The sequence below is a fragment of the Gymnoscopelus braueri genome (assembly GCF_963280865.1).
Source record: "Gymnoscopelus braueri genome assembly, chromosome: 20".
Lineage (NCBI taxonomy): Eukaryota > Metazoa > Chordata > Actinopteri > Myctophiformes > Myctophidae > Gymnoscopelus > Gymnoscopelus braueri.
Genome location: NC_137622.1, coordinates 37,092,928 through 37,117,782, shown reverse-complemented (window position 1 = coordinate 37,117,782; position 24,855 = coordinate 37,092,928). Strand labels below are relative to the sequence as shown.

Genomic DNA, 24,855 nt, shown 5'->3' with positions numbered 1-24,855 from the left:
TGATGGCCGCGTTGCTTATACACAAGTAGACATTCCCCACCAGTATTACGGCCATGATGATGGTGTAGGCACCCCAGTAGAGAGGTGCCGAGTTACCGGGCCGGGAGGTCTTCTGTCGTGCCAGGCAGACGCCGATCAATGGCATCAGCAAGATGTACAAGAGCCCTATGGCTAAACACACCAAGAAGCCAAGCTCATACTTAAGGGCGTTATTAATAAGGGCCGCTCTGATGGCGCTTTCATTTGACAGCCCTGGTTGAACGTTACTCACAAAGTCCCCAATCAGATCTGACGGAAAATCGTTTGGCTGGATTATGTCGAGGAAGGTCCGCACCAAGACATCCATTCCAGCAACCATCTCTGTTGTTGTCCCTGTAGACAATGCGTCTCCGGGAAGTAGGAGTGTAGACTGGACAGGACAGAGTAGCAAAGTATTTCCGTGTTACTCAAATAACTGTGAAGGTGTGGAAGTTATTTGTGAGTGGGTGTTTTTCTAAATTACATTCTTGTACATTTGACAGTTCACTTTAAAAGGACAATGACATGGTTGTGATGACACCATTGATGACGTAAGTCAAGGATACTCAAATAGATTAAAGGAGTAGTTCACCCAAAAAAATACTTCTTTTTTTTTACAGATTTTCTTGTTTTGGTCTCACTCCTGTGCCAATAATTTGATGACTGGGTCATCGGTCAATAAGAGACTCAGTAGAGGAGACTCTTTGAGTCTCCTACCGGATGTCCTAAGCCATCAGATTATTGGCTTAGGACAAACAACTAAAATATCTAACCCTAACCCATGAATTCAAGGCTTCATGGGGTGTGTAATTGATAGAAAATAAGTCATTGTTTTGGGTGAACTACTCCTTTAACGTGAGGGCCACCCGGTTTTGGGTGAACTACTCCTTTAACGTGAGGGCCACCCGTAGAACTAGTAGAAGCCCTAGAAACATACCCTACTTTATTATTCATTTCAAAATGAATGGGACCATAAATTACTCAACGCATATCATGATAATTGTGAGAAAAAAAAAAAAAAAAGGAAAAAAGAAGGAGACTTTAAACTAGTGATTGAAAACAAAGTATTAATGAAAATGTTTACTACGGTAATAAAGTAATGTATAAAGTCCGGCCAAAACCTCATTCACTTGAATGGAGTGCTTCTGCATCCAGCAGGAAGGGAAATTGTGACATCTGCTGGACCATTAATAGGAAGTGCATGCTTCCCATTTGGCCTCACATCTAGTGGTAGTCTGGGACCAGACGAATCTGCGAGTGCAAAAAAAAATTGCACTCTGGGATTTGGGTCTGGCACCGCTCCATAGAGAATCCATTTCCTGCTCCAGAAGACGTGGGTAACCAATCAGGGCCCAGTATTCGAATATGGGAGACTGTAATTGGTAGTTGATTGTAGGTCTAACCAATTGCGTCGAGGGCTGTTTTTTTTATCCCGCCCCTTGGGAAAAAAACGTCCTCATGGAAGCACCAGACTCATATCCATGCAGTGATATAGTCTAGCTACGCCAGGCTAATCTAGTGGAGGAAAATGGAAAGGAGCGGGGGCCATTTGATAAAATTGTGGTCTGTGTTTTGACAAATCAAACATCGCTAAACAAAAAAAACAAGAAGCTAAATCATCTGTCCATTTGGGGTTAAAGTGACGTTTTTGTTTTTGGCATCAACCTTTCGGCAGTGTCGGAAAGTAACTAAGTACATGTACTCAAGTACTGTACAATTTTTTGTTATTTTTTACTTTCTTCAGTATTTCGAATACACCTCAGAGGCAAATATTGTACTTTTACTCCACAACTTTAGTTACTACCGTAGTTATTTTGTAGGTTTTGATTATTAGGTTTGATTATTACAAAACATGCATTAACCACTTCAGCCCCTATATATAGATTTCGGCCATTTGAAAATAGCCGATCTATAAGCTCACAATGTGTCGCGATGCGACAGAGATCTGCTATTTTCAAAAAGGTCCCCAGCAAAAGTAGTTAACATGGAATCACGATCATTTTAACCACTTTATCCATGTATACGTTGGCTATCAAAAATAGTAGATCTACGAGCTTGTACAACTGCTATTTTAGAACATATTTGAAACATATCAAAATCATTTAGAATTCCTTTTTAACATAATTCTTCTCTTTTTAATATAGATTTTTTTCTCTACACCATTCTTACAATTATAACTTTTATAATTTGCTACAATGTATGTAGAACAAAAAAATGTTACTCATATGCGTTTGAACCTTGTACATGTCTGAAATGAGCTGTACCCGGACAGACACACAGGTGCATGTTAGCATTACATTTTTATTAAAAAAAACAAAATGTTGTCACCAACAATATCAAAAGTCACATGCAACCGGTTTCTGGCTTTGTAGAGAAGAAAAAAGGAGGAAAAAAACAGCCAAGCCATGTCAGGGCTGTAATTCTGGCCTGTGACTCAAACTACTAGTACAAAATAAAATAAAATAAAAAAAGACACCTGAACTCCACAACAGCTGTCCCCCTGCATTCTAAATTAAATGACAGATCAAAGATTTATATACGTATATACACAGTACAAAGAAAAGAAATACGGAAAGACTACAAAACAAACAAAAAAGGTCGCTTGATCTCATGAGATGTTCATGAATTCCAAAGATATGGTAATTTCATACATACTGTATACATACAGGGTGCAGTTTTATGACATTCTAGGAGTACAAGGCCGCTCGCCGCAAAACACTCGCCCGGGTCAAATCCTTGGAACGGGCGCCACCAGGTATTCCTAAACTTAACCTCAATAAAGCTATGCCTGAAGTGCCTAACCTTATTAATAACCTTAACCTCAGTAAAACTATGCCTGAACCTAACCTTATCAATAACCTTAAAGGTTTAATGACATTCACTTTTACACCACATTCAAAGTCTTTGTCCTGGTCCTTCAAAAGTGTACAAAAAGTTTTAAGTGAAAATTCCATTCCAGTGATCAATGGCAGGTGTTTTTCTCTCACATTTCTAAAGCCTTTTCAACTGCAATGAAAAAAGGAATCTTTGCCTGCGGGTGTCGCTGGTGAGGGATTTTGCCTGTCAATCATCGCCTCTGCTCCGCCCCCCCCAAAGGAAAGGATAGGGGAGGGGCGAGGAGGAGAGTGGGCGGGATTATTCGACAGTGACCTCACTGTCGAAGGGCCAAGCTCAGATTACTTTTCAGCCTAATTATTCAGAAAACCCCAGACCACAGAAAATCCACTGAATGTTTTAAGTTCAGGTTTTTTGGGTGTAATTGAGGTCATAAAACCCCAAATAAAACATTGAAAATAAAAAAAGTGAAAATGAATGTCATGATACCTTTAACCTCAGTAAAGCTATGGCTGAACCTAACCTTATTAATAATAACCTTAACCTCAGCAAAGCTATGCCTGAACCTAACCTTATTAATAACCTTAACCTCAGTAAAGCTATGGCTGAACCTAACCTTAACCTCAGTAAAGCTATGCCTGAACCTAACCTTATTAATAACCTTAACCTCAGTAAAAACGATTCCAGGAAAACAAGAACCACTGGGGGGGCGCGAGCAGTCTGCGGAATAAAATGTGTGTTTTGGGGGCGAGTCTTCCGGTTACCTATTCTAGCCATTTCTACAAATCAAGTGTGCACCATTGGGTGGGCATATTATGGCATAGATTCCCATGACTATTCCAAAATATTGGAACCCCCCCTCCCCCCCCAAACTACATATTGTATACAATTGTGTTGCAGGTTAAACGTTTTCATAGATAGCTTCATAGACTTGTTTGACAGCACTGTCATCAGTGTATGGCCGATTCATGTTAATGTGTATTTTCAGACATTTATTTAACCACTTAAACCGTCAATACTTAGTAAACTTGACCTATCACTCTGTACTTACGTCTAGGCTCATTTTTCCTCCTCTCTTTGACGAAAATAGCAGATCTACAAGCTCACAATGCCTCGCACTTGTAGATCTGCTGTTTTTGGCTTAAGTTCTCCTTAGAATAGGGATGCATTAGGTTTAGGGTGTTCCTCATTTTAACCTCTCAAAAGCTTGTGGATTTATTCGTCGTGTGACGACATATATACAGGGTTTAAGTGTAGTCTGGCTCCAGCCTCTGAATCGCTAGCCACGACCATTAAAAAATATATATGTTCTGGCAATTCAGGAGTGGAACGAAATGAAAATTCAGGCTAAGTGTCAGGCTAGTTTAAGTGGGTTTACAACAAATAATTCATAGTAAACCAAAAGCCCAAGTCTTACGAGTCAATTAACACATTCCCTGCCATTGGCGGAGATCTCCATCAATTATTATTATTATTTTCTTTCCAACATTCCGCAAGAGCGCGCTCTGACACAACTTAGGAATGATCCCTCGACTCTGAGAGACGGAATGGACGGATGGGACGTCATCCCAAAAAAAACGTCACTTCCGTCCACTCCTATGTTATGAGTTGTAGAAAAACACATCTAGCTCGGATTTCCTCTTTTTTTTTGGGGTGAAAACGAGCCTTATTCAACGGCCGATGGCAACAAAACGGCCCGTCGCGGTAAACACATTTTTGTTCCGCTGGATAGATGAGACCCTTCCCCCACCCCCCCCCAGACACCTTTTGTTGACATCCGTTTTACATCAATAACAGGTCAAGGTTTCTAAGATCCTTCCGTTACTGTTGCATCAGAGTGAGAAAGTTAGCGGCCTTCATCGGGGTTTTAACTTAACCCATCAAGACCTGGGACGCATCTGTGTCATTTTTTTTACTTGAGCTTAAAAAAAGCATTATTTTACACTTTGGCTATTCAAAAATAGCAGACATACAAGCTCATAGCGCGGCACCGAGTGCCGCGCAATGAGCTTGTAGATCTGCTATTTTTGAAAAATCGAGAAAATGTGTGCAAATTTATATATTTATATAATTTTAAAGCGAACATTTTTAAATCAAATCTTTGCTTCTGGGGGGTCCATGGAACAAAACATTTTGAGATGGGGTCGGCGGCCAACTACACATCATTTTGGGGGTCCTTGACATGAAAAAGTTTGAGAACCACTGATATAGAAACATACGTTTGAAAGAAAACTGTTAGGATTTAGAAGACATTAGTCTCAGGTCTTAATGGGTTAACTGAACGGAGTGCCTTTGATTCTTTTCAAGTTCACCGACTGACTTTCTCACTCTGATGCTACACAAAACGAAGGAACATAAAAACCTCGACCTATCTTAGGGCGATTCTGGGGGGGGGGGGGGGGGTCGTCCTAACCATTCTCCAGCCAGCGTTTTTTCCTCGTTTCTGCAGATGATAAAGTATCGTCGGGTAAAACGTTTCGTAAAAAAGGATGGCTTGGCTGTCCTTATGAAGGCATGGATGGATTTATAGATGGAGGATAGGGAGGAGAAAGAGAGGAGGAGGAGGGGTCCACTCAGTCCAGTCCATTCTGTCAGATAGATGGGAGGATAGGGAGGAGAAAGAGGAGGAGGAGGAGTCCACTCAGTCCAGTCCAGTCTGTCAGATCTCCACATCACTCTCCTTGTCATTGTCATGGTCGCCATCGTAGAACTCGTTGGACGCCTCCGGCCTGGGGAAGTGACATCATCACCACCAGTCAGTCGCACGCAGCGGTGTAAAGTAACCAAGTACATTTACTTAAGTACAGTACTTTAGTACAAATTTTGAGGTATTTGTACTTTACTTGAGTATTTCCAATTGTCTATACTTTTACTTCTACTCCACTACATCTCAGAGGCAAATATTATACTTTTACTCCACTACGTTTATTTGAAAACTTTAGTTACTAGTTACTTTTCAGATATAAATGATGATATTATGAAACATACATGAACCACTTTAGCCCTATTATATACCTAGACTATTTGAAAATAGCCGATCTACAAGCTCACAACGCGTCGCATCTTTTGATACTTTAAGTACATTTTGATACCAATACTTTTGTACTTTTACTCAAGTACATTTTTAATTCTGGACTTTTACTTGTAACAGAGTATCTTTATATTGCAGTATTGGTACTTTTACTTAAAGGGATATTTCACTTTCAAATAAAATAAACATTGAAAATAAATATTTTAAAAAAATGAAAAAAGTTATGGCAAAATCACGGCCCCCTCACACATTAGTAGGACACTCTAATGCGTGAGGGGGCCGTGATTTTTCCATTACTTTTAATATATTTTTTAAATGTTTATTTTATTTGAAAGTGAAATATCCCTTTAAGTAAAGAATTTGAGTTTTGAGCTTTAACCTTTGCTTTTATGACATATCCCAGACCATTAGGGTTTTATGGAAGATTGTTCTGAACCTGTATTCTATTCTGCTACTTTGACCGATTCAAACACTCTTTATTCTATGGCTAGTTTGACCACTTCGAACAATAGCCGATCTACAAGCTCTCAAACATGTCACGGCGTGACTGCGTGCTCTGGGGCCGAAAGCAGAATTTTGACCAGATCAGGTCAAAATAAAACAGAAACAGGATTGTGTCAAAGGTCGTGTCCAACCTAGACACAGGCTGTAAATGTCTCAATAGTGAAACAGTATGAAAGGAGCCCCCCCCCCCCCCCCCCACACACACTAGCGCCCACTAGACACGAGGTGGAGCGGTTTGAAAGATTTCCACTCTGGAAGGGGGTTTCACTTTGTTGCGTTTTCAACGCAACGAAAATGCTGTTGCCGTCTAATAGGCAAATCTGATCTTTTATTTCGCCGTTTTCTCTAGATACCGTTTCTAAACAGGGAGCCTGGGAGCTTTAAGCCATGTGTCACCTGCTGTAGCTGTCCTCTGCGCCCCTCTCGTCGGGGTCGGGCTCGTCGGTGCGTTCGTAGCTCAGTATGTCGGAGGGCACGTCGTGGATCTGGACGCTGGGGGCGTGGTTCAACATCTTCAGGTTCTCGAACACCGTCTGACGGATCTGCTCCAGGTACTGTGGACACAGCGGCTCAGGGTTTAAACACATACCAGACACGTTTTAGCGCTTTAACCCCTTAAGACCCTATGTATTTTTTTGTTAAAGGGTCTACACCATGAAAATCACTTTTTTCTTGTTTTTTTGTATTTTTTTGGGGTCACCAGTGTCTCTTGTACCCAAAAAAATGTTTTTTTTTTAATTCAGTCATTCCTTCTCATTTCATGGATTTCCAGAATGGGCGTGTCTGAACAGGCGATCTCAGAATGGAAATGTTCATGATGTCACAAACATTTTTGATGGCAAACCCAATGTTAAATGAAAAGTGCCCGAATCGCTCCGAAACTTTTTCTACCCCCCCTAAGTGGGGGTCTACGAACAAATACTTCGGGCTTGGATTTTGGCTCCGCCCCCCGGAAGTGGGTGAAACAGGCACCTCAAACACTTGGTGGAATTGTTCAAAAATGTTCAAAGTGTTTTTTTTTCGATTTTGTATTTTTCTTAGATGCTTCTTTTTATGCAGAATTTTTCCTTTTTTTTTTTTTTTTAATATTCTTTTAATAATTTTTAATAATAAAACAGACAGAATTGCTCAGTAGCCCCCCCCTGCCCAAGAGGACGTTTTGGTATTGCAGCTGAAAGTGCTGTATAAGCCAGAGACAATTGACTTGGGATGAGTATATCTGAGTGATGATTTAGGCTCAAACCTTTTGAAAAAGGTTTGAGGGACATACACCATATATTAAATATCAAATATTTTTTTTAAATTCATGGTGTAGATCCTTTAAGTTTTATTTGGAATGTATTGTTCCATGATTCATAAGTTAAGTTTGTTGTTTTAAATGCCTGTAATCTTGGCAATGAAAATTTGTGAAAGCACAACTTGTCTTTTCCAGAAAGAACTAGAAAAAAGTGCTCCTCGGAGCACAGGTCTCCGCCAGGTCAGGTAGAATCGGCCACCTGGTGACGCTATAACAGGCCCATGCGAAACATTCGGGGCAGAGGTTCGGAATTGGCATCCAGGGAGTGTGTGTGCAAAGTTTCGCTGCGATCAGGCCAACGGTGCCGGAGATTAGCTGTTCACAGACAGAAGGACGGACGGACAGGGTGCAAAACATACTCTCTCGCCATGCCTTCGGCCTGGCGGAGACAATAAAGGTTTGAATTTATATACTGTTGCTGTCGGGCAGAAACCTCTTGTCTACATATTCTAATTCATGTAAATGAATGAAAATGAAGTTAGAATATTCATTCTAACTTGAATATTCATTCACTATTTATGCATGCCACTATTGCACAAAAGCAGTGGTTAATCAGGCTAGATTAAGTGGATTATTGGTTCTAAAAGTGTGTTTCCATGTATTTTCGCTTAATTACAGAATTGTGTGTGTGTGTGTGTGTGTGTGTGTGTGTGTGTGTGTGTGTGTGTGTGTGTGTGTGTGTGTGTGTGTGTGTGTGTGTGTGTGTGTGTGTGTGTTTTACCTGTCTTGAGTTCTGGTTTTCTATCCTGGTGCTGACGTCTGGGTGTAGCGTGAAGTCTGGAGCGAAATACTCAAAATACTCTGGCAGAGGGATCAGAGAGATTAGGAGGGGGAAAGGAAACAGAAGATGGGGGGGAGAGCGAGAGAGAGAGAGACATGGAAGGAGAACCGAGGGAGGGAGCAGAGAGCAGAGAATAGCGGGGGGAGAAAAAACAAATCAGCTCAAACACAATCAATATTCGTTCACATGGCACTACGTTGACAATGTGCTTTGCAACAAAGGTCCGTACAGACTTGGAGCGTGTGTGTTGTGTGATTAATTAGAATTTATTCATCTGCACAGAACACAAATATAATATAATTGAAACAAGTTAAATTTTCCACCGCAAAAAGAATGAGGCGAAGAATTAACAGTTTGATGTGAAATAACGACATTTTTTGGAGTTGCTCCCCAGTGTGTATGGACCTTTAGAAATCTATGTCATTGGAATTATTCATAAGCATGGACTGCGTTAATTATGAATGCATGTTGCATTCCAAATCCATGCCTGAGCCGAAACGTTACATAAATGGTGGCAAAGTTCTCGGACTTGTAAGTGCAGCACCCCAAAGCAGGAGAAGATGTCTGTGATGCCGAGTTCACACCGGCAGCGACAAAATGACGGGCTACGCGTCAATCTCGACACCAGCGACATGAAGGTACCAAGTCACGCCCGGCTACAAAACAAGTTGAGGGAAGAGGCAATCAATCATGTTTTTGTTTCTACATTTTCACCCAGCTTCTCTCTCCCTGCACCATTCTTCCATAGAACATATTTTTTTAATAATTACTGCCGTTAGCCAGTTACCTGTGCTATTTACCCCCCCTTTTCATTTACGCAGTGTGGCTTGAGCTTCAATGGGCGACTCGGCAAGCAACGTAGCTGGGCCACGCTTTGGGTCCGTTTTGTAGCTTTTTGTCGCTGCTAGTGTGAACGCAAACATAATACCCGTGTGTTTAATTAAAAGTTCATCCAATGGAAAGGTCCCGGTGGCTGAGTCCTGTTGTAAAATACTCTGTAACAGGGGTCTTCAACAGGAGGGTCCTCGGATTTACCACATCTTTGTGTGATAGGATAATTATTTCACATGAACCACTTGAACCCTAGCATCCCTATTCCAAGGAGAACTATAGCCAAAACAAAAAACGATCTACAAGCTCACAACTCCTCGCGATGCAAGGTGTTGTGAGCTTACAGATCGGCTATTTTCGGCAAAGAGAGGGAAATAAAAGTCCCTTCTTCAGGTAGGGGGTCCTTGGCCTGAAGAACGTTGAAGACCCCTGCTCTGTAAACACATACACACACCTGTGACCGCATGCATCAGTGTCACCGCGCCCACCAACAGGGTGTTTACAGTATTCATTCACCGTACCGTTCCATGGATGCATGGACGTTCGATGCATTGCTCCACGCTCACTGTACCATGCAGAATCAAAAGCTGTATGGGAAAGGACTCGTTTTTATGCTCAGCAGCAGTCATGTGGAACGGGTCACATTGCAAGCCGTACCCACTTAAGATACCTCTATACTAAATAGTGGAAAGGACCTTAGTTGCACCCCCGAAAATAGCCGATTTACAAGCTCAAAACACGTCGCAGCGCGCGGCACGCTGTGAGCGGCACACTGTGAGCGTGTAGAACTGCAGACCTGCTATTTTTGGCGAATTGTCGCCCCGGAATAGTGATGCTAGTAATTCAATATGAAAGAATAATATAAACTCCAAAACAACTCTCACAGTGTAATCACTGAGAGGCCCACTGATGATCCAGGTTCAAAGATAATGTTTTAAATGTGGTCTTGCACTTGTCAAGATTGGTCTCCGATTAACTACAATTATTCAAATATTGAATTATTGGCCCAGGAATGCGAGAAAAAAAAGAACGAAAAAAAGAGGGCTTCATGGCGTGAAAATATGATGATAGAAAATAAGTAATTTTTTGGGGTGACGTATACCTTTAAGTCCTCCAATAAATAGCTGACTAAATAGCAGCAGGTTATTTTACTTGTCTTTTACATTGGAAATTGTATGAATGACAGTATTTATTCCTATTGGTTGTAGACCCTCCACTCTGCGTCGTGCCTAACAACGCCCGCTAACGTCATTGTAAAACACAAGCTCTCGGGGGCTCATTGCTTTAGTAACTCACCGCTGTAAGGCAGCTCATCACTGATAGATTCATCTACCAAAAGAGACGTCTCATAAGTCCTAGAATTGCAGAAGAACAGAAGAAACATGAAAGGAAATAACATTTAAAAAAAAGGTAGTTCAGTCTGCATCAAAGTCGAATGTTCACGTGAATACAGTAAAACACCATACATACATACTTGCATACATAAGATATTTAGTTGGGCTTTGTTTGGGCTAGGAACAGTAGACTGACCGGAAATGGTGAGAGAGATGGGGGGGGGGGGGGAGGTGACACGCAGCAAAGGTCGTTGGGAATGGGAGTTGATTACCAGCTGGATTACCAGCCTACGTGCCCAGATGGTTACGCCAACCGGCCGGGCCAGCCCCCATGCATACTTTTAACCAGCTAGCCTCTTGAACCCCAGCATGCCTATTCTGGGGGCAGTGGCGTGTCCAGACTTTTTTTTAACCCATTAATACCTAGAACGCATATGTGTCACTTTAGATTTATTTGGCTATGGTGCCGCGCTATGAGCTTGTATATCTGCTATTTTTGAAAAAATCTTGAAAACATTTTTTTTTTTTTTAATAAAAAGAAAAATGTTGGGATTTAGAAAACATTTTTAAGAATCGCCTCAGGTCTTAACACATTCCATGCCAGAGGTTAATATCATAATGTACTCACCAGTGCCAGCGTTTTATTGCTGTTTTTTTTGTTTTTTTCGCTAAATAAGTTAAAAGTGCGCGTTCATTTGGTTCTAAACACACAGGGGATCTGTGTGAAACGGCCAGCGAAAACCCTATCCAAATCCGAGCCGCCATCTTGAAGATACAGCGGTGAACGCTAAACAGTGATCAGCGAGGAGAAAAAAAACAACCGAGAAAATCGAGTTTTAGACAGGATCCCAGACAGGAAGCGGATACGATCGAAAAAAACGGAACCCGAATAATTCCGTTTCCGGTGGTGCTACCGGAAACGGAAGTGGATCAAAAAGTATTTATCAGTTAATTCACATGCTAAACGCCAATGCGTTTAGATTCGCCCCATGCCATTCGTTGCCTGGCCGCACTCGCGGGGCATTCCAAGTTCATGAATGGAATGACGTGGTCACTCACTCTACCCGAGCGTCTGAGCTGAGTGAGGACTGGAGGCGGCTGTCCTTTGTCGACCGCGGTACGCACGTTTGTTCTATTTCTTTTTTTTACTTATTTTTACATTTTTTTCTATTTGCTAGAGATCCATGCTCTAATTTCAGACAAATCATTCCAAGACAGCCTGTTCAGTCTTAGTAAAACAGAACACATATCCAAGCTTAATGTAAACGATAATACACCAGTGGCAATATGAGTGTGTAGCACCATACCACAAATCGTCTCCGTCGGGTGGAAACGTCATGTCCAAAACTGTTACTTTTCAGGATTCAAATGAAAAAATAACAAACGTAGCAGATTGACAAGTTCAAACCGTGGCGCAAAGCGACAAGCTCGCAGATCTGCTACTTTCGATGCTTGTGTGTGACGTTGTTGTACGATCACGTAGGTTTGACATTAATTTAACAAAAGAAAGTTATTTATAGAGAGGTTTCAGCCCGACAGCAACGAAATGTAACATTTGGGTGCAATATAAATAGCATGTGTGAATCTTCTGATTTCAGAGCGCTCTGGCATCATCATATAGGCCTAGAGAGCATCATTAATTTACAAATGGTATTTTTTCCATATTCGTCTTTTAAAATGCATTCAAATGAACGTTGATGCCATATAGATAGGCTAACTATAAACATGATTATAACCTGTTTTGTTACACGTAGATTGGCAAAGAAGTCAACCGACTGTCATTGTAATGTCTTGTCTTGTCTTGTGTTGTCAATAGGACGCTTAGAAAACCGGTGCTTTGCATTTTCAATCTGCGATGCTCCGAGCACACTCCGAACAACCAAGAAAGAGCACCCCGTGGCACGGCCCGGGTGCATTCCAGTGCTCTTGGAGCTCGTTTCCGAACGCACAAAGTGATGTGTAAATTAATCGGAGGCACCTGGGCTGGTACCTCATGGGCACCTCATTCCCAGGGGTGCCAGGCCATGCATCGCCTGTGCCACCCGAGGCCACCCCCTAGATTCTAAAAGCTCACAATGTATCGCGTTGCGACTCGTTGTGAGCGTGTAGATCTGCCATTTTAAAAAAGGAATCTTGAGAAATTTTATTTTTTTTCCCAAACATTTTAACGCAAATCTTTTATGGGGTGCCTGGCACAAAATATATGTTCTAGAGGTCCATGGCCAAATATGTTATTAATTTGGGGGTCCTTGACCTGAAACAGTTTGAGAAGCAGTGCCTTATAACAGTGGTTCTCAAACCGGTGTCCCACAGGGGTCCTTGAGGACTGTAACTCTGATAGGGTACAAACAGATATATTTGTACAAATCCACTTGTACACTCACAGAGTTAGGATTTTATATAGTATCCACAAGTTTCCTAGTCTGTGTGGGCATCACTTCCTGTCTATTTCATTGGATATCATTGGATTTCATTGGATCAAATCGACAGGAAGTGAAGCCCACACAGCCTAGGAAACGTGTGATAGATAGATTGGGGTCCCAGAGATAGAAAATGGTATCAAATGGGGGTCTGTGGCCTAATGCATATCAAACTGGGGGTCCTTGAAATTAAACGGTTTGAGAACCAGTAACTTATGAGACGGACTTACCAGCAGCGGGCCACATTCCTCACTGTGTAGCCTCCTCCTCCCAGCACCAACAGAGGAATCTTAAAGCTCTTCACAAACTCCACACACTCACTGTAGGACACACACACACACACAAATAAATAAAAAACAATAATGCAAAAACAATAGAGGAGGGAGACCACTGTAGGCCTGTCACAATTATTATTACATAATCGCAATTCTTTGAGATAATCACAATTATTTTGCATAATCGTCATAATCGTTTTTTCATAAAAGTTGGAAAATGCTCATCCATGTTCCAAAAATAGCAGAAATCTATCTCGTTGTTTTAAAACGTTTTGAATGTACAAAATGATTACATATGTCAAGTCATTTCATTGAATATTTAAGTTATTTGCCCTGTGCACTTGATTACGAAGCCTAAAAGGCAAATAGAATGTTTTATTCGATATGTTCCAATGTTCAATGCCAACAATACAATTAAATCGTTAATCGCAATGATTTGTGTAAACAATCAATCGTCAACTTAAATGTGTAATCGTGACGCTCTAACTGTATAATGCACAAAAATACTTTTTAATGCCTTCAAACAGCTATTTTACAACTTTTTGTTCAGGCAAATGAACAAACAACTGGCTTCAAATCTTACAGACTGCTCTAGTACTCAGCATGAGTAAGAAGGTGGGAGAGGCATATATAATAGTCGGTATCGGCCGAGAACGTGGGAGTCTATAACCGTTACAATGCACTAAACTAGACCAGTAGTTCTCAACCAGTGGTCCGGGGACCACCAGTGGTCCTTGAGGGGGTTTCCAGGCGGTCCCCAGCTAAATGATGGAAAGTTGGTAACCACATGGACCCTTATAGGTCTTTAACTCTTGAGATTTAAGGTCACATACCACATCTAGGGTATACATACCCCTTATGCCTAAACTTTTTTTAAACACCTTTTTTACAAGCTTACAATGTGTCTATGTAGATCGGCTAGTTTTGCTATTTTGAATTGTTTTTTCAAAATTGTAAAAAATGCCTAAATTTTTTTAGGCATAAGGGTTAAGGCGGCACGCAAGATAGCACCCCTAGGCTCTAATGCAGCCTGGCAGCGAGTCGCAGGTTCGAGTCACGAGCCTGGCGACTTTGCCGTGTGTTACTCCCTGTCTCTCTCTCCCCGTTTCCTGTCTCTCTCTCTACTGTGTACTATCAATATAGGTCAGAAACGCCCCCCCCCCCCCCCAAAAAATAAATAAAGTTGATTCTGATTGATGTCATATCTGCCGCGGCTGAATCTATGCAAGCATATTGCTTATTCTGTATATTTAAGTATTATATTTTAACAAATGCGTCTTATACCGTATACCACGGTACAAATGAAGAGAATTAGTCGTACCCGTGTCCTCGTATACTGAGGTTGAAGCAGCCCAGTCTGTCACAGCCTAGAGAATCCGCTCCACACTGGAGAGGAAATAAACACATCACAGCATGTTTAGTACATTTATTATGTTATAATCACACTCTTCCTGAAACACTATAATACTTGTTTTATAAGGTCAAGTATCATTATACTTCATAATTGATGGACACACACACTATGACCCTTTCAAAAACAAAATGTCTGTATTATAATTGCCAGTTGTAAATACAATGTATTAATGTATAATGCATTAATAAATACTGTTATGATGCATTATAGTGTGATAAGCCAGGTGAGCTTGTAGATCGGCTATTTTCCAAATGCTGATGTACGCCCACCTTTTCGGACTCGCATTCCCTACCTAATCATAATCCCCTTTTTCTAACCTTTTTTTTGTCTATAGTTTAACTTTTTAACACATTTACTGCCATTGACGTAGATCTAGATTTTTTTTTTATTACGCTAGAGGGCGCTCTTCCGCAATCTAGGAATGATCCCTTGTAACTACGAGAGAAGGAATGGACGGATGTGACGTCATCCAAAAAAGATTCACTTCCGTCCTCTCCTATGTTATGAGATGTAGAAAAACACATCTAGATCGGATTTCTTTCTCTTTTTTTTTGTGAAAACGTGCCATATTCAACTGCCGATCACAACAGAAAAGCAGCGGATGAATGAATGAATTAATACCTGGCAGTGATTGTGCCAAATAAAATAAAGCTGATTTTATTTTGTTTCTGTAAAGTGACTTTGAGTGCTTATAAAAGCGTTCTATAACTTGTATATATAATTATTATTACTTTGAGAACCACTGGCGTAAGAGACTCACCTGTAGAACAATGCAAGTTGGCTGGTAGAAATCTACCACCTGTTTAATGACTGGCTGGAACAACTGTCTGTAACCTGGAGTCAATCACATACACACACACACACACACACACACACACACACACACACACACACACACACACACACACACACACACACGTTAGTAAAGTATGTACACGCACTGAAACAAATGATTGACAAAGACCTTTACATTTATGAATGCTTCACTCCAGAAATTCAGAGGTTGTCAGTCAATGACATTCTGGCACAATGTCATAATAATGTGTAATATATATATAATAATGTGTGATAAAATAAACCAAAACAATTATTTACACAACACAGTGCTGTCAATCAAGTCTATGAAGCTGCCTATGACATCTATGAAAACATTTAATCTGCAACACAATTTTATACAATATCTAGTGAGGGGGGGGGGGGGGTCCCCGCTTCATCTCTCTCTCAGTTAAGGGGTCCTTGGCCTGAAAAAACTTGAAGACCCCTGGTCTAGAGCAGTGGTTCCCTAAACGTTTCAGCTCGACACCCGAAAGAGAAATTAGACGTTTGCCCTGGACCCAAACTAGTGAAAATAGCAGATCTACAAGCTCACAACGTGTCGCTTCGCGTCACGTTGTGAGCTTGCAGAGCAGCTATTTTCAGTAGTTCTTTAATGTTTTTTCACTTACATATTTTGGAAGAATGTTGGAATGAAAAGTTGTGATTTTTTTCTGTATCTTTTGAAATAATATATATATATATTTTTTTTTAATGTAGGAAACAAAAAAAGGATACATTTACTCGCGACCCCTAAAACTTGGTCCACGACCTGAACATGGGTCCCGCGACCCACTGTTTGGGAAACAGTGGGTCTGGGGGGTTTAAGTGGTTAAGAAACAGCCGACTGGACTCACTTTGGTCATCGATGCCGTCTCGGAGTGGTACGTTGAGGCAGTAGTACCGACCGCTCTCTGCCCCCACCTCATACATGTCACCTACAGGATACACACAGTATTACATGTGGAACGTTGTTTAGGCCAGTGTTTATCAACCTTTTTTGTGCCAAGGCACACCTGGCATAGCCAAAAGATCCCAGGGCACACCTAGATATACGGTATATATATATATATAGGCACACCTCAGCAGGCACACCTCAGCAGTAGCCCCGGCCCAAAATTGGGACGTTTGCCAGGGTTGATAAACACTGGTTTAGGCAGTAGTACTGACCACCCTCTGCCCCCACCTCAATACAATACATGTCACCTAACAGGATGCACACATCATCACACACACAAACAAACACACTTTTGTAAGTGCCATGTTTACCTTTTTTTGTGCACCTTTTTTCTTTTTTTACCGTCAAGCCTGAATCGTACTTAGTTGCGCGCTAAACTGCGTGGCAGCACCGTGGCAGTGCGGCGCTTTGTGAGCTTGTAGATCGGATATCCCCTAACCCCAACGCCTAAATATCTAATCCTACAGGATCCATAACTCCATCCCTAACTCCTAAACATCTAATCCTAACCTGAATCTTTTCACAAGTGTAAGCCTTTATGACCATTCATCTTGTAAGGACCAGGAAAACGGTCCTCACAATGTCTATTTCTCAAATTGTACACACACACAAATGTGTGTGGGGAGGAATTAATTGGCATAACGACTACATTGGTGAGAAAAGGGGGTAAAAAGCACACACAAAAAAAAAGAAAGAAACTTCTAAACATTGGTGTGATGGCTTCGCTTCACAATTGTGTTTTCAGCATTACCTGTGCCTGGGAAGAAGTAGTTTCCATATTTGTGAAAGGACACAGTCATGACGCGGTCAGTCAGGTAAAAAGCTTCTTGTACACCGTCACCATGGTGAATGTCTATGTCAATGTATAGCACCCTGGGGTGGTATCTGGAACACAACACAAAAGGATGTGTCACCAATCACAACTTTTTATCTTTTTACTCTTTTCCTGCCAATCGTCGCTGTCGGAAAAAAACCTCTTATGTCTATTTGGTTTTAAACGCGGAGCGACACGTTTTGAGCTTGTAGATCTGCTACTTTTGCTATTCTTTTCATTTGAATGCTGAAAAGTAACAGTTTTGGACATATGAGGTTTCCACCCGACCAGAGACGATGTCATTTGATTTAATAGTGTTTTTTGGCATTGAACAGGGCATATAAATACAATTGCATTTGTTTGGCTTTTAGGCTTTGTAAACAACAATTGCACATAACTTAACTTAACGTTGTGAGCTTATGTACCTGCTATTTAAAAAAATAATAATAAGATGCCTGAAATGAATGAAAATGTTTCAATAGAATCTATACAGATGGAATGAGACTATTCTGACGACTACGCAAATATGCGAATATCTCAATTAATTGTGATCAGGCGAATATTATTATTATGGTGACAGGCCTAATGAAAATACACAATTTTGCTTGCATACAATTTGGGGGTCCTTGACACAAACATGTTTGAGAAGAACTGACGTAAAGAACACTGTGAAATTGTGTTTGTTGCACTCTTACTTGAGTAGCTCCAGTATGCTGATGACAATGTCGTTGACGTAGCAGAACCCGGATGCCTGGAAACACAGGGGAATAGTTCAGCCATTATATCAACCCTTTAGTCTAGAGCCCGAGCGACCATAACCTGACTGCGCCAGATGGAAGAAGCTTGCGACACACATTGTGCTTCACAGCCGACTTCCATCTGAGACCCCGGTAGCAGAATCGATGCAACACAGCGTTCCATTTTTTCAAGCTAATTGGCAGGTGATTGGATGGGACCGCCTGTCTATCACCGTCTATCAACCAATCATATTGACGTGTCTACATGACGTATAGTAGCTGCGCCAGCAGTTGTTCTTTTGTATACTATTCAACCATGACGAATCGTGAAAGAACTACAGCGCAATAAGCGCTTCTCGATGGCGTCACATCCGGTCTCGCCAAGATCCCGCCCCTAGCAGCCGCTGATTGGTTCGCACACGCAGCGGTGCGGGTAGCTCTACTCTGAGCGATCCCAGATGGAGGGTGGATTGTGAACATGTGAAACTCAATACCTCCCCCATCTGGCGGAGTCAGGTTAGAGCGACCAAACAGATGTATAAAATAGAACTTTATTATTTAGCGCTGCAGCATTCTGACAAACGGTGCTAAATATAAATAAAAGAATGCACACAATTATTTTGTGTGTATTGTAAAATACTGCCATGGTTTTTACCTCAAATTTCTTGGCGTGATGGAGACCCCCAGCCCAATTGATGGCGATGTCACAAATCTGGAACAAAATGCTGCATTAATACATTTACTAATATAGATTAGACACCAATTGGAAGAGGAACAGGTTGGCTAATTACAATTAAAATGCTTATCAACGTACCGCTCAATTCTGCATAATAATAATAATAATGTTCTGCATGAGATGCATTTCCGTGAGAGTGAGAGCGACTGAATGAAAATGAGACGCACAAAGCACAGCTTGGACTAAATCTTGTGTAGTCATGCAGATTTGGAGGCGCCCTCTGGGGCCGGTCTGACAGGAACTACAGGACACATGGACTGTATGTAGTTCACTGTTGTCCAGGAAGAACTTACATTTAAAGTCTGTTACATAGTAAAACAATATGGATGAAGGAAGCGCAACGTCCCCCATTGGTTTCTACAGACCCGCTTTGAAGCCTCTAGTTCAGCGAACGATGGCTGCCGAGTGCAACCGCAACCAGTATGCTATCGGTGTGAAGGGGAGCGAGGGGTCGCTCTTCACTCAGTAGAACCCAATCACAAGGACCGAAATCATACCCTGCTCGATCATCAATTTTACAATTAATGGGACATGATTTACAAAAACGCATTTCATGCCGTGTGAAAGAACAGGGGTTCCCAAAGTTGGGGTTGGGACCACACTTGGGGTCGCGGGACACTGACGGTGGGGTCGCGAAATTATTTTGGTTCATTACAAATATTTTACTACAAAAAAAATCAACAGAATGAATGAAATACAATCTAAAAATGATTACAAACAGTACATTTTACCCATCTCATTAGGTACTGTAAATGTGATTGATTGAATTCTATATGATCAAGATTATTAACAGTACAAGTAGTAGGCCTACAGTCAAAAGTCATACTAAAGGTATAACACAATTTACACATAAATGTTTTATTTTTTAACCCAGGGTTACGTGGGGTCGCGAGTCAATGGCCCCATTATTTTGGGGTCGCAGGCTGAACATTTTGGGAACCCATGTGAAAGAAGACTTGAAACTAGCGATCGAAAACATAAAGTATGTATGAAAACGTTTACTAAGATAATAACACTAAAGTGTAAAGTCTGGTCAAGTTGCCATTCACTTCAATGGAAGGAAATGTATTTTGCAGCTGGAGTGGAGGAATCAGCGCCAGCTGCTGGGCCATTAATGAGAACTGCATCGTTTTCATTACTTCCGCATTGGTTTCATTTTCGAGGACGAATCGAATTGCCGCCTGGTCTGTAGTGTCAGAGATTTGTAAATCATGTTGTGTGTGCGTGTGTTACCTTATGGTTGAGCTGCGTAGCTCCTTGTAACGACGCTCCTGTGTACCTAGAACAGAACTCAAACAGGCCTGGAAAGACAGGACTACACACACACACACACACACACGCACACACGCACGCACACACGCACACACGCACACAAGTTAGTCTTTAATTTAAAAGAGGGTGGGACAGAAATTAAGCGTGCAAACAGAAAAGGGCTCCAGTCCACCTCCAGGCGGATTCAAACCCAGGACCAAACTTCTTGCTGTCAAGAAGGGTCCCGCTAACCAACCCTAGTATAGCCACAAACATGGTGAAATGTTCACTGACCAGTCGTCCCCCACGTTGAAGGTGTTGAGGCTCTTGGTGAAGCCCTGCATGTTGTTGGGGCTGACCTTCTGCAGGAAGTCTATGTAGTCCTCTGAATGGAACCGACACATGTCGTGTTGAGACGCCTTGTATGGCTTAAACACCTACGGGCCGGGGGTAAATCCATCCATCAATCAATCAATAGGCCCGAGTGTCACAATTATTACATAATCGCAATTATTTGACATAGTCGCAATTATTTTGCATAATCGGAATAATACTTTCCATGTTGAGAAAGGTTCATACATTTTGAAAACATTTTAAAAATAGTGGAAATAGCAGATCTGTGAGCTTGTAGATCGACTATTTTGTAACACATTTTGAGTATAAAATATTCAATATGGCGTATTCAGGCCATACTAAAGAAATATATTTTGATTATTGGCGTCATTGTCATTTCTTTGACGATTTCAGTTTGTCATTTCTGCTATGCGCAACTTTTGTCTACAAGGCCTAAAAGCCACACAATAAAAATCGTTGATCCCAATTATTTGTATGGCAATTAATCGTCGAGTAAAATGTCATACCAGTGACAGCCCTATGAATCAATGGATCAGTGTTAATTTTGTCGACTGAAACTGTGTCGAAAACGTTCAGTCGACAAGTCTCATTGGTGGGTGGAGACAGAGTGAGTAGACAGAAATTGGGCCATCTCATAAAAAGCATTAGTTAGGACCGGTTATATGAAGATATTGGTTAAACAATTGCCCAAGTGCTCCTTTAAATCACTGGCAGTTTCATGCTCACCATCATCTTCTTGTAGAGTCCATAGTGTAAAACCAGACTGTGGGTCAGAGACAGTCGATGAGGCTTCATAGGATGACCGGTACCTGGAAGAGAGGACACATTTATTAAAGTGACACATTAGCCACACAGCCATTGCTCTCTTATTAACCCTTTAACACATTGACTGCCTGAGATTAAAACATTGTTTTTTTTTTTTTATCCCCATGCCATTGTTTTTTACCTTAAATTGACAATATTTGGAGAGCCGTGGAAGCCACGTTGTAGACACGGAACTTAGTAAACAAAAAGTGTCTGGGGGGAGGGGGAGGGTCTCCTTTATCCACCGGGGGGAAAACATTTGTACCGCGATCGGCCGTTTTGGGGGTCCTTGACATGGAAAGGTTGGAGCACCACTGATATAGCAACATAAGTATTTTCAAAAATAAATTTGGAGAATATATATTCAAAGACTTGCACACATTTTAACGATTTTTCAAAAATAGCAGATCTACAAGCTCATGAGCTTGTAGATCTGCTATTTTTTAATCTACAAGCTCATGAGCTTGTAGATCTGCTATTTTTGAATAGCCAAAGAAATCCAAAAATGACGCACAGATGCGTTCCCGGTCTTAATGGGTTAATAGAGTTGTTCCGATAACGATACCGGTATCGGAAAAGCTGCCGATACTGCCTAAAATGCTGGTACGGTATCGACGAGTATGCCAGTCTATGTCAATCCCAACACGTAATGTATCTATCTTGCCTGCACAGGTTGCATGTCTGAACGAGGCTTAAAAGACGTGCCCCTTATTGCAGGGGTTCTCCACCTGTGGTTTGGGACCCGCAGGGAGGGGGGGGGGGGGGGTCCCCAAATGATTTTGCGGGGGTCTCCTGAGATGACTCAACAGTAAACAAACCAACATACAGTATAAGTGTATATTATACAGGGTATCTGCACATTTCTAAAGTGACAATTTAAGGACCTTTAAGACCCTTTTAACACCTCTGAAATGACATTTTCCTTGTGTCTTAAGTAACCAACACACTACTATACTATAAAACATGGGTAACAGGATAGGTGGGCACTAGGGACATCTGGGCACCTCGATGTAAAATTGGCTATTTTGTCCATGTGTAAAAAAAAAATAGAACATTTGAAAAAATGTTCTTGAGTAATGTAAAGTATACATGATTAGAAGATGCTTAAACAATCGACAATTAATGTTTATTATTTCTACAATTGCTACAAAACCTGTATATATCCAGTCATTTTGGGACATAAACAAGACTTTGAAGGATAAAATTAAGTCTGATAATGATGTACCGTGCATGTTCACGTCATGTGTACTTTACAATACTTAAGAACATTTTTCTTTTTCTTTTTTTTTTACATTTTGGACCAGTGGCGTACCCACCATAGAGGCAAGGCAGGCGGCCGCCTGCCCAACTAAAATCTAGCCTCCCCTAGAAAATAAAGTAAAAGGCAGTGAAAAAAATCCAATTTTGGACAAAATGGCCAATTTTACATTGAGGTGCCCAGATGTCCCTAAGCGCTCACCTATCCTGTGTATCCGAATCCAAAACATGGTCAAACATTAGCCAAATTGTCAAATATTACCTAAGAAAGAGGCAAACGATGTTAAAGGTAGTAGGGTAAGTGATATTTTGGTTAAGACAAAAGGTTTTGTATTAAAAGTTTAATGCACTATATTCTGATAGTAATAATTGCAGAGTGTTTGTTCAGTAACAGGGGTCTCCCTGTCTCTCCAGCTCTTAAATAAACAGAAAATACATTTTCAGGTAGGTGACAACATTTCAGTCAATCAGGAGAGAGAACCCATTTCTCAGCTTTATTTGTATAGTGTTCCAGTTCCAATTATGCGTCTGCTCATTTCTTTGTGTCATCACTTCCAATTCCACTTGTTTAATTAATCTGTATCCTGACTGAGTTCTCTATCCTGATTGGATTAAATTGGTATCCCGACCTGAAAATGTATTTTCTGTAGGAGCTGGAGAGACATTGGAGAGAGACTCATGTTAGCTATTACTGAACAAACACGCTATAGCAGTGGTTCTCAAGCAGTGGTCCGGGGGGGGGGGGGGTACCAGGGGGTCCCCAGTGAAATTAGTTAAATCAGCGTCACAATCATTTTAACCACTTAGCTTTGGCTATTCAAAAATAGCAGATATACAATACACAGATACAGATACAGTTGGTAGATCTGCTATTTTTTTTTAAAACATCTTGAAAATGTGTGCATACCTTTGAATATATATTTTCTTAAAGCAATCATTTTTTAACTCAAATCTTTGCTTCTTGAGGTCCCTGGCACGCGTTGCGAGGCGTTGTGAGCTTTTCAGATCAGCTATTTTAAAATAGCTTGTAGATCAGCTATTCTAAAAAAAAAAAATCTTGAAGAAATCTTTGAGCTAAGCTAGCTAGCTAGCTAGCCAGCTTAGCTCAAATGAAAACACAACAGAACAACACTGACTCAGAGACTCACCATAGTGGAAGTTGCCCACGTCCGGGTCGTAGAAATACGCGGTTCTGTTGCTGTTGGACATGGCTGTACAGTAACAGCAGGATGTGTGGGAGAGTTATTATTCTGTTCAACTAAAAGAAACTAAACCGCATCTGTTCCATTTAGCATTTAGCCGCCATTGTAAACACAGCACACACACACACACACACACAGAGAGAGAGAGGAGGTCTGGTGGGTGGAGTCCAGCGTTGCCACATGTTGTGAGAGAAACAAGCAACGTGTGAAAACAAACCCAAAAGAAGCGAGCCCTTCGCCCTGATGTGACGCGTTGTGAGCTTTGAAGATCTGCTATTTAATTATTATTATTTGAAATTGTTGTTGTTGTTGTTGCTTTTCTTCTGTTTTGTATTCTATTTGTCTTTTTAGAAATAATGTTCGAAATAAAACTCATTCATTCATTAATCATTCGTAGAGCTCCCTCTAGTGTTGTGTTTGTGGGCCCTTAGTACCCTGACCGGGACGTCTTTTTTAAGTAGTTTGACACAGGTAGACCTACATGGGTGTCTTTATGTGGTGTTCAGTGTATCTAGATTCTACATTAGGAAACAACATCTTTAGAAATTAGCCCCCAAAAACCACCAGTATTTAAGCGACTTCACAGGAAAACAAGTCTAACGACGCTTATAATAAGCGGACATGGCAACGCTGATTAAAAAGGCTGGTCACGTGAGACTACACTTGCATGACGCGAAATGTAGGCGGGGCCCGCCGATCCATAGACTCCGTCGCATGATGGTGTCGCGCACGTAGAAAATAGCAGACCTACAAGACCACACGGCGGCGGCGCCTTGTGGGCTTGTAGGTCTGCCATTTTCGTAGCATAATTTATTATGGCTCAATGAGATAAACAGCACCATCTGCTGGACAACTGAGAACATTGCAAATACACATCTGTACTCAACTAAATAATGGAAAGGTATATATATATATATATATATATATATATATATATATATATATATATATATATATATATATATATAGGTAGGATTCACCATTTCAAGTGCATTAAGTTTTGAGAAGAGGAAAATATCTGTCTGTCTGTCTGTCTGTCTGTCTGTCTGTCTGTCTGCCTGCCTGCCTGCCTGCCTGCCTGCCTGCCTGCCTGCCTGCCTGCCTGCCTGCCTGCCTGCCTGCCTGCCTGCCTGCCTGCCTGCCTGCCTGTCTACCTGCCTGCCTGCCTGCCTAGTATTAGTGCTGGATG

At 41.3% G+C, this 24,855-nt stretch overlaps 1 protein-coding gene across 18 annotated transcripts; it reads right to left on the bottom strand.

The window, feature by feature from the left end:
* Positions 1–2,301: 2,301 nt before the first annotated feature.
* On the bottom strand, positions 2,302–23,783 carry hdac3 (histone deacetylase 3). Of its 18 annotated transcripts, XM_080416120.1 has the most exons (18): positions 23,613–23,783; positions 21,130–21,212; positions 20,344–20,486; positions 20,032–20,113; positions 18,718–18,774; positions 18,021–18,076; positions 17,263–17,396; positions 16,411–16,491; positions 15,501–15,574; positions 14,648–14,712; positions 13,282–13,371; positions 10,594–10,652; positions 8,407–8,486; positions 6,785–6,942; positions 3,476–5,582; positions 3,425–3,442; positions 2,839–2,865; positions 2,302–2,790 (listed from the first exon to the last, which is right to left on the bottom strand). In XM_080416120.1, exons 1-15 carry the CDS (start codon positions 23,671–23,673, stop codon positions 5,513–5,515), a joined length of 1,293 nt encoding a protein of 430 aa, XP_080272246.1. In that variant the 5' UTR covers positions 23,674–23,783; the 3' UTR covers positions 2,302–2,790; positions 2,839–2,865; positions 3,425–3,442; positions 3,476–5,512. The 18 variants fall into 18 exon arrangements, with proteins under 18 accessions (XP_080272246.1, XP_080272248.1, XP_080272243.1 ...); XM_080416122.1 differs by having other exon boundaries at positions 2,839–2,877; positions 3,392–5,582; XM_080416117.1 differs by having other exon boundaries at positions 2,839–2,877; positions 3,437–5,582.
* Between the last annotated feature and the right edge of the window lie 1,072 nt (positions 23,784–24,855).

Coding starts and splice junctions, on each gene's coding strand:
- hdac3 (XM_080416111.1), bottom strand. CDS start 23,673: ATGTCCAACAGCAACAGAACCGCGTATTTCTACGACCCGGACGTGGGC. Junction 10,653..13,281: donor AGGAATGTGGCCCGCTGCTG/GTAAGTCCGTCT, acceptor CTGCAATTCTAG/GACTTATGAGACGTCTCTTT. Junction 8,487..10,593: donor TGATGAGCTGCCTTACAGCG/GTGAGTTACTAA, acceptor TCCCTCTGCCAG/AGTATTTTGAGTATTTCGCT.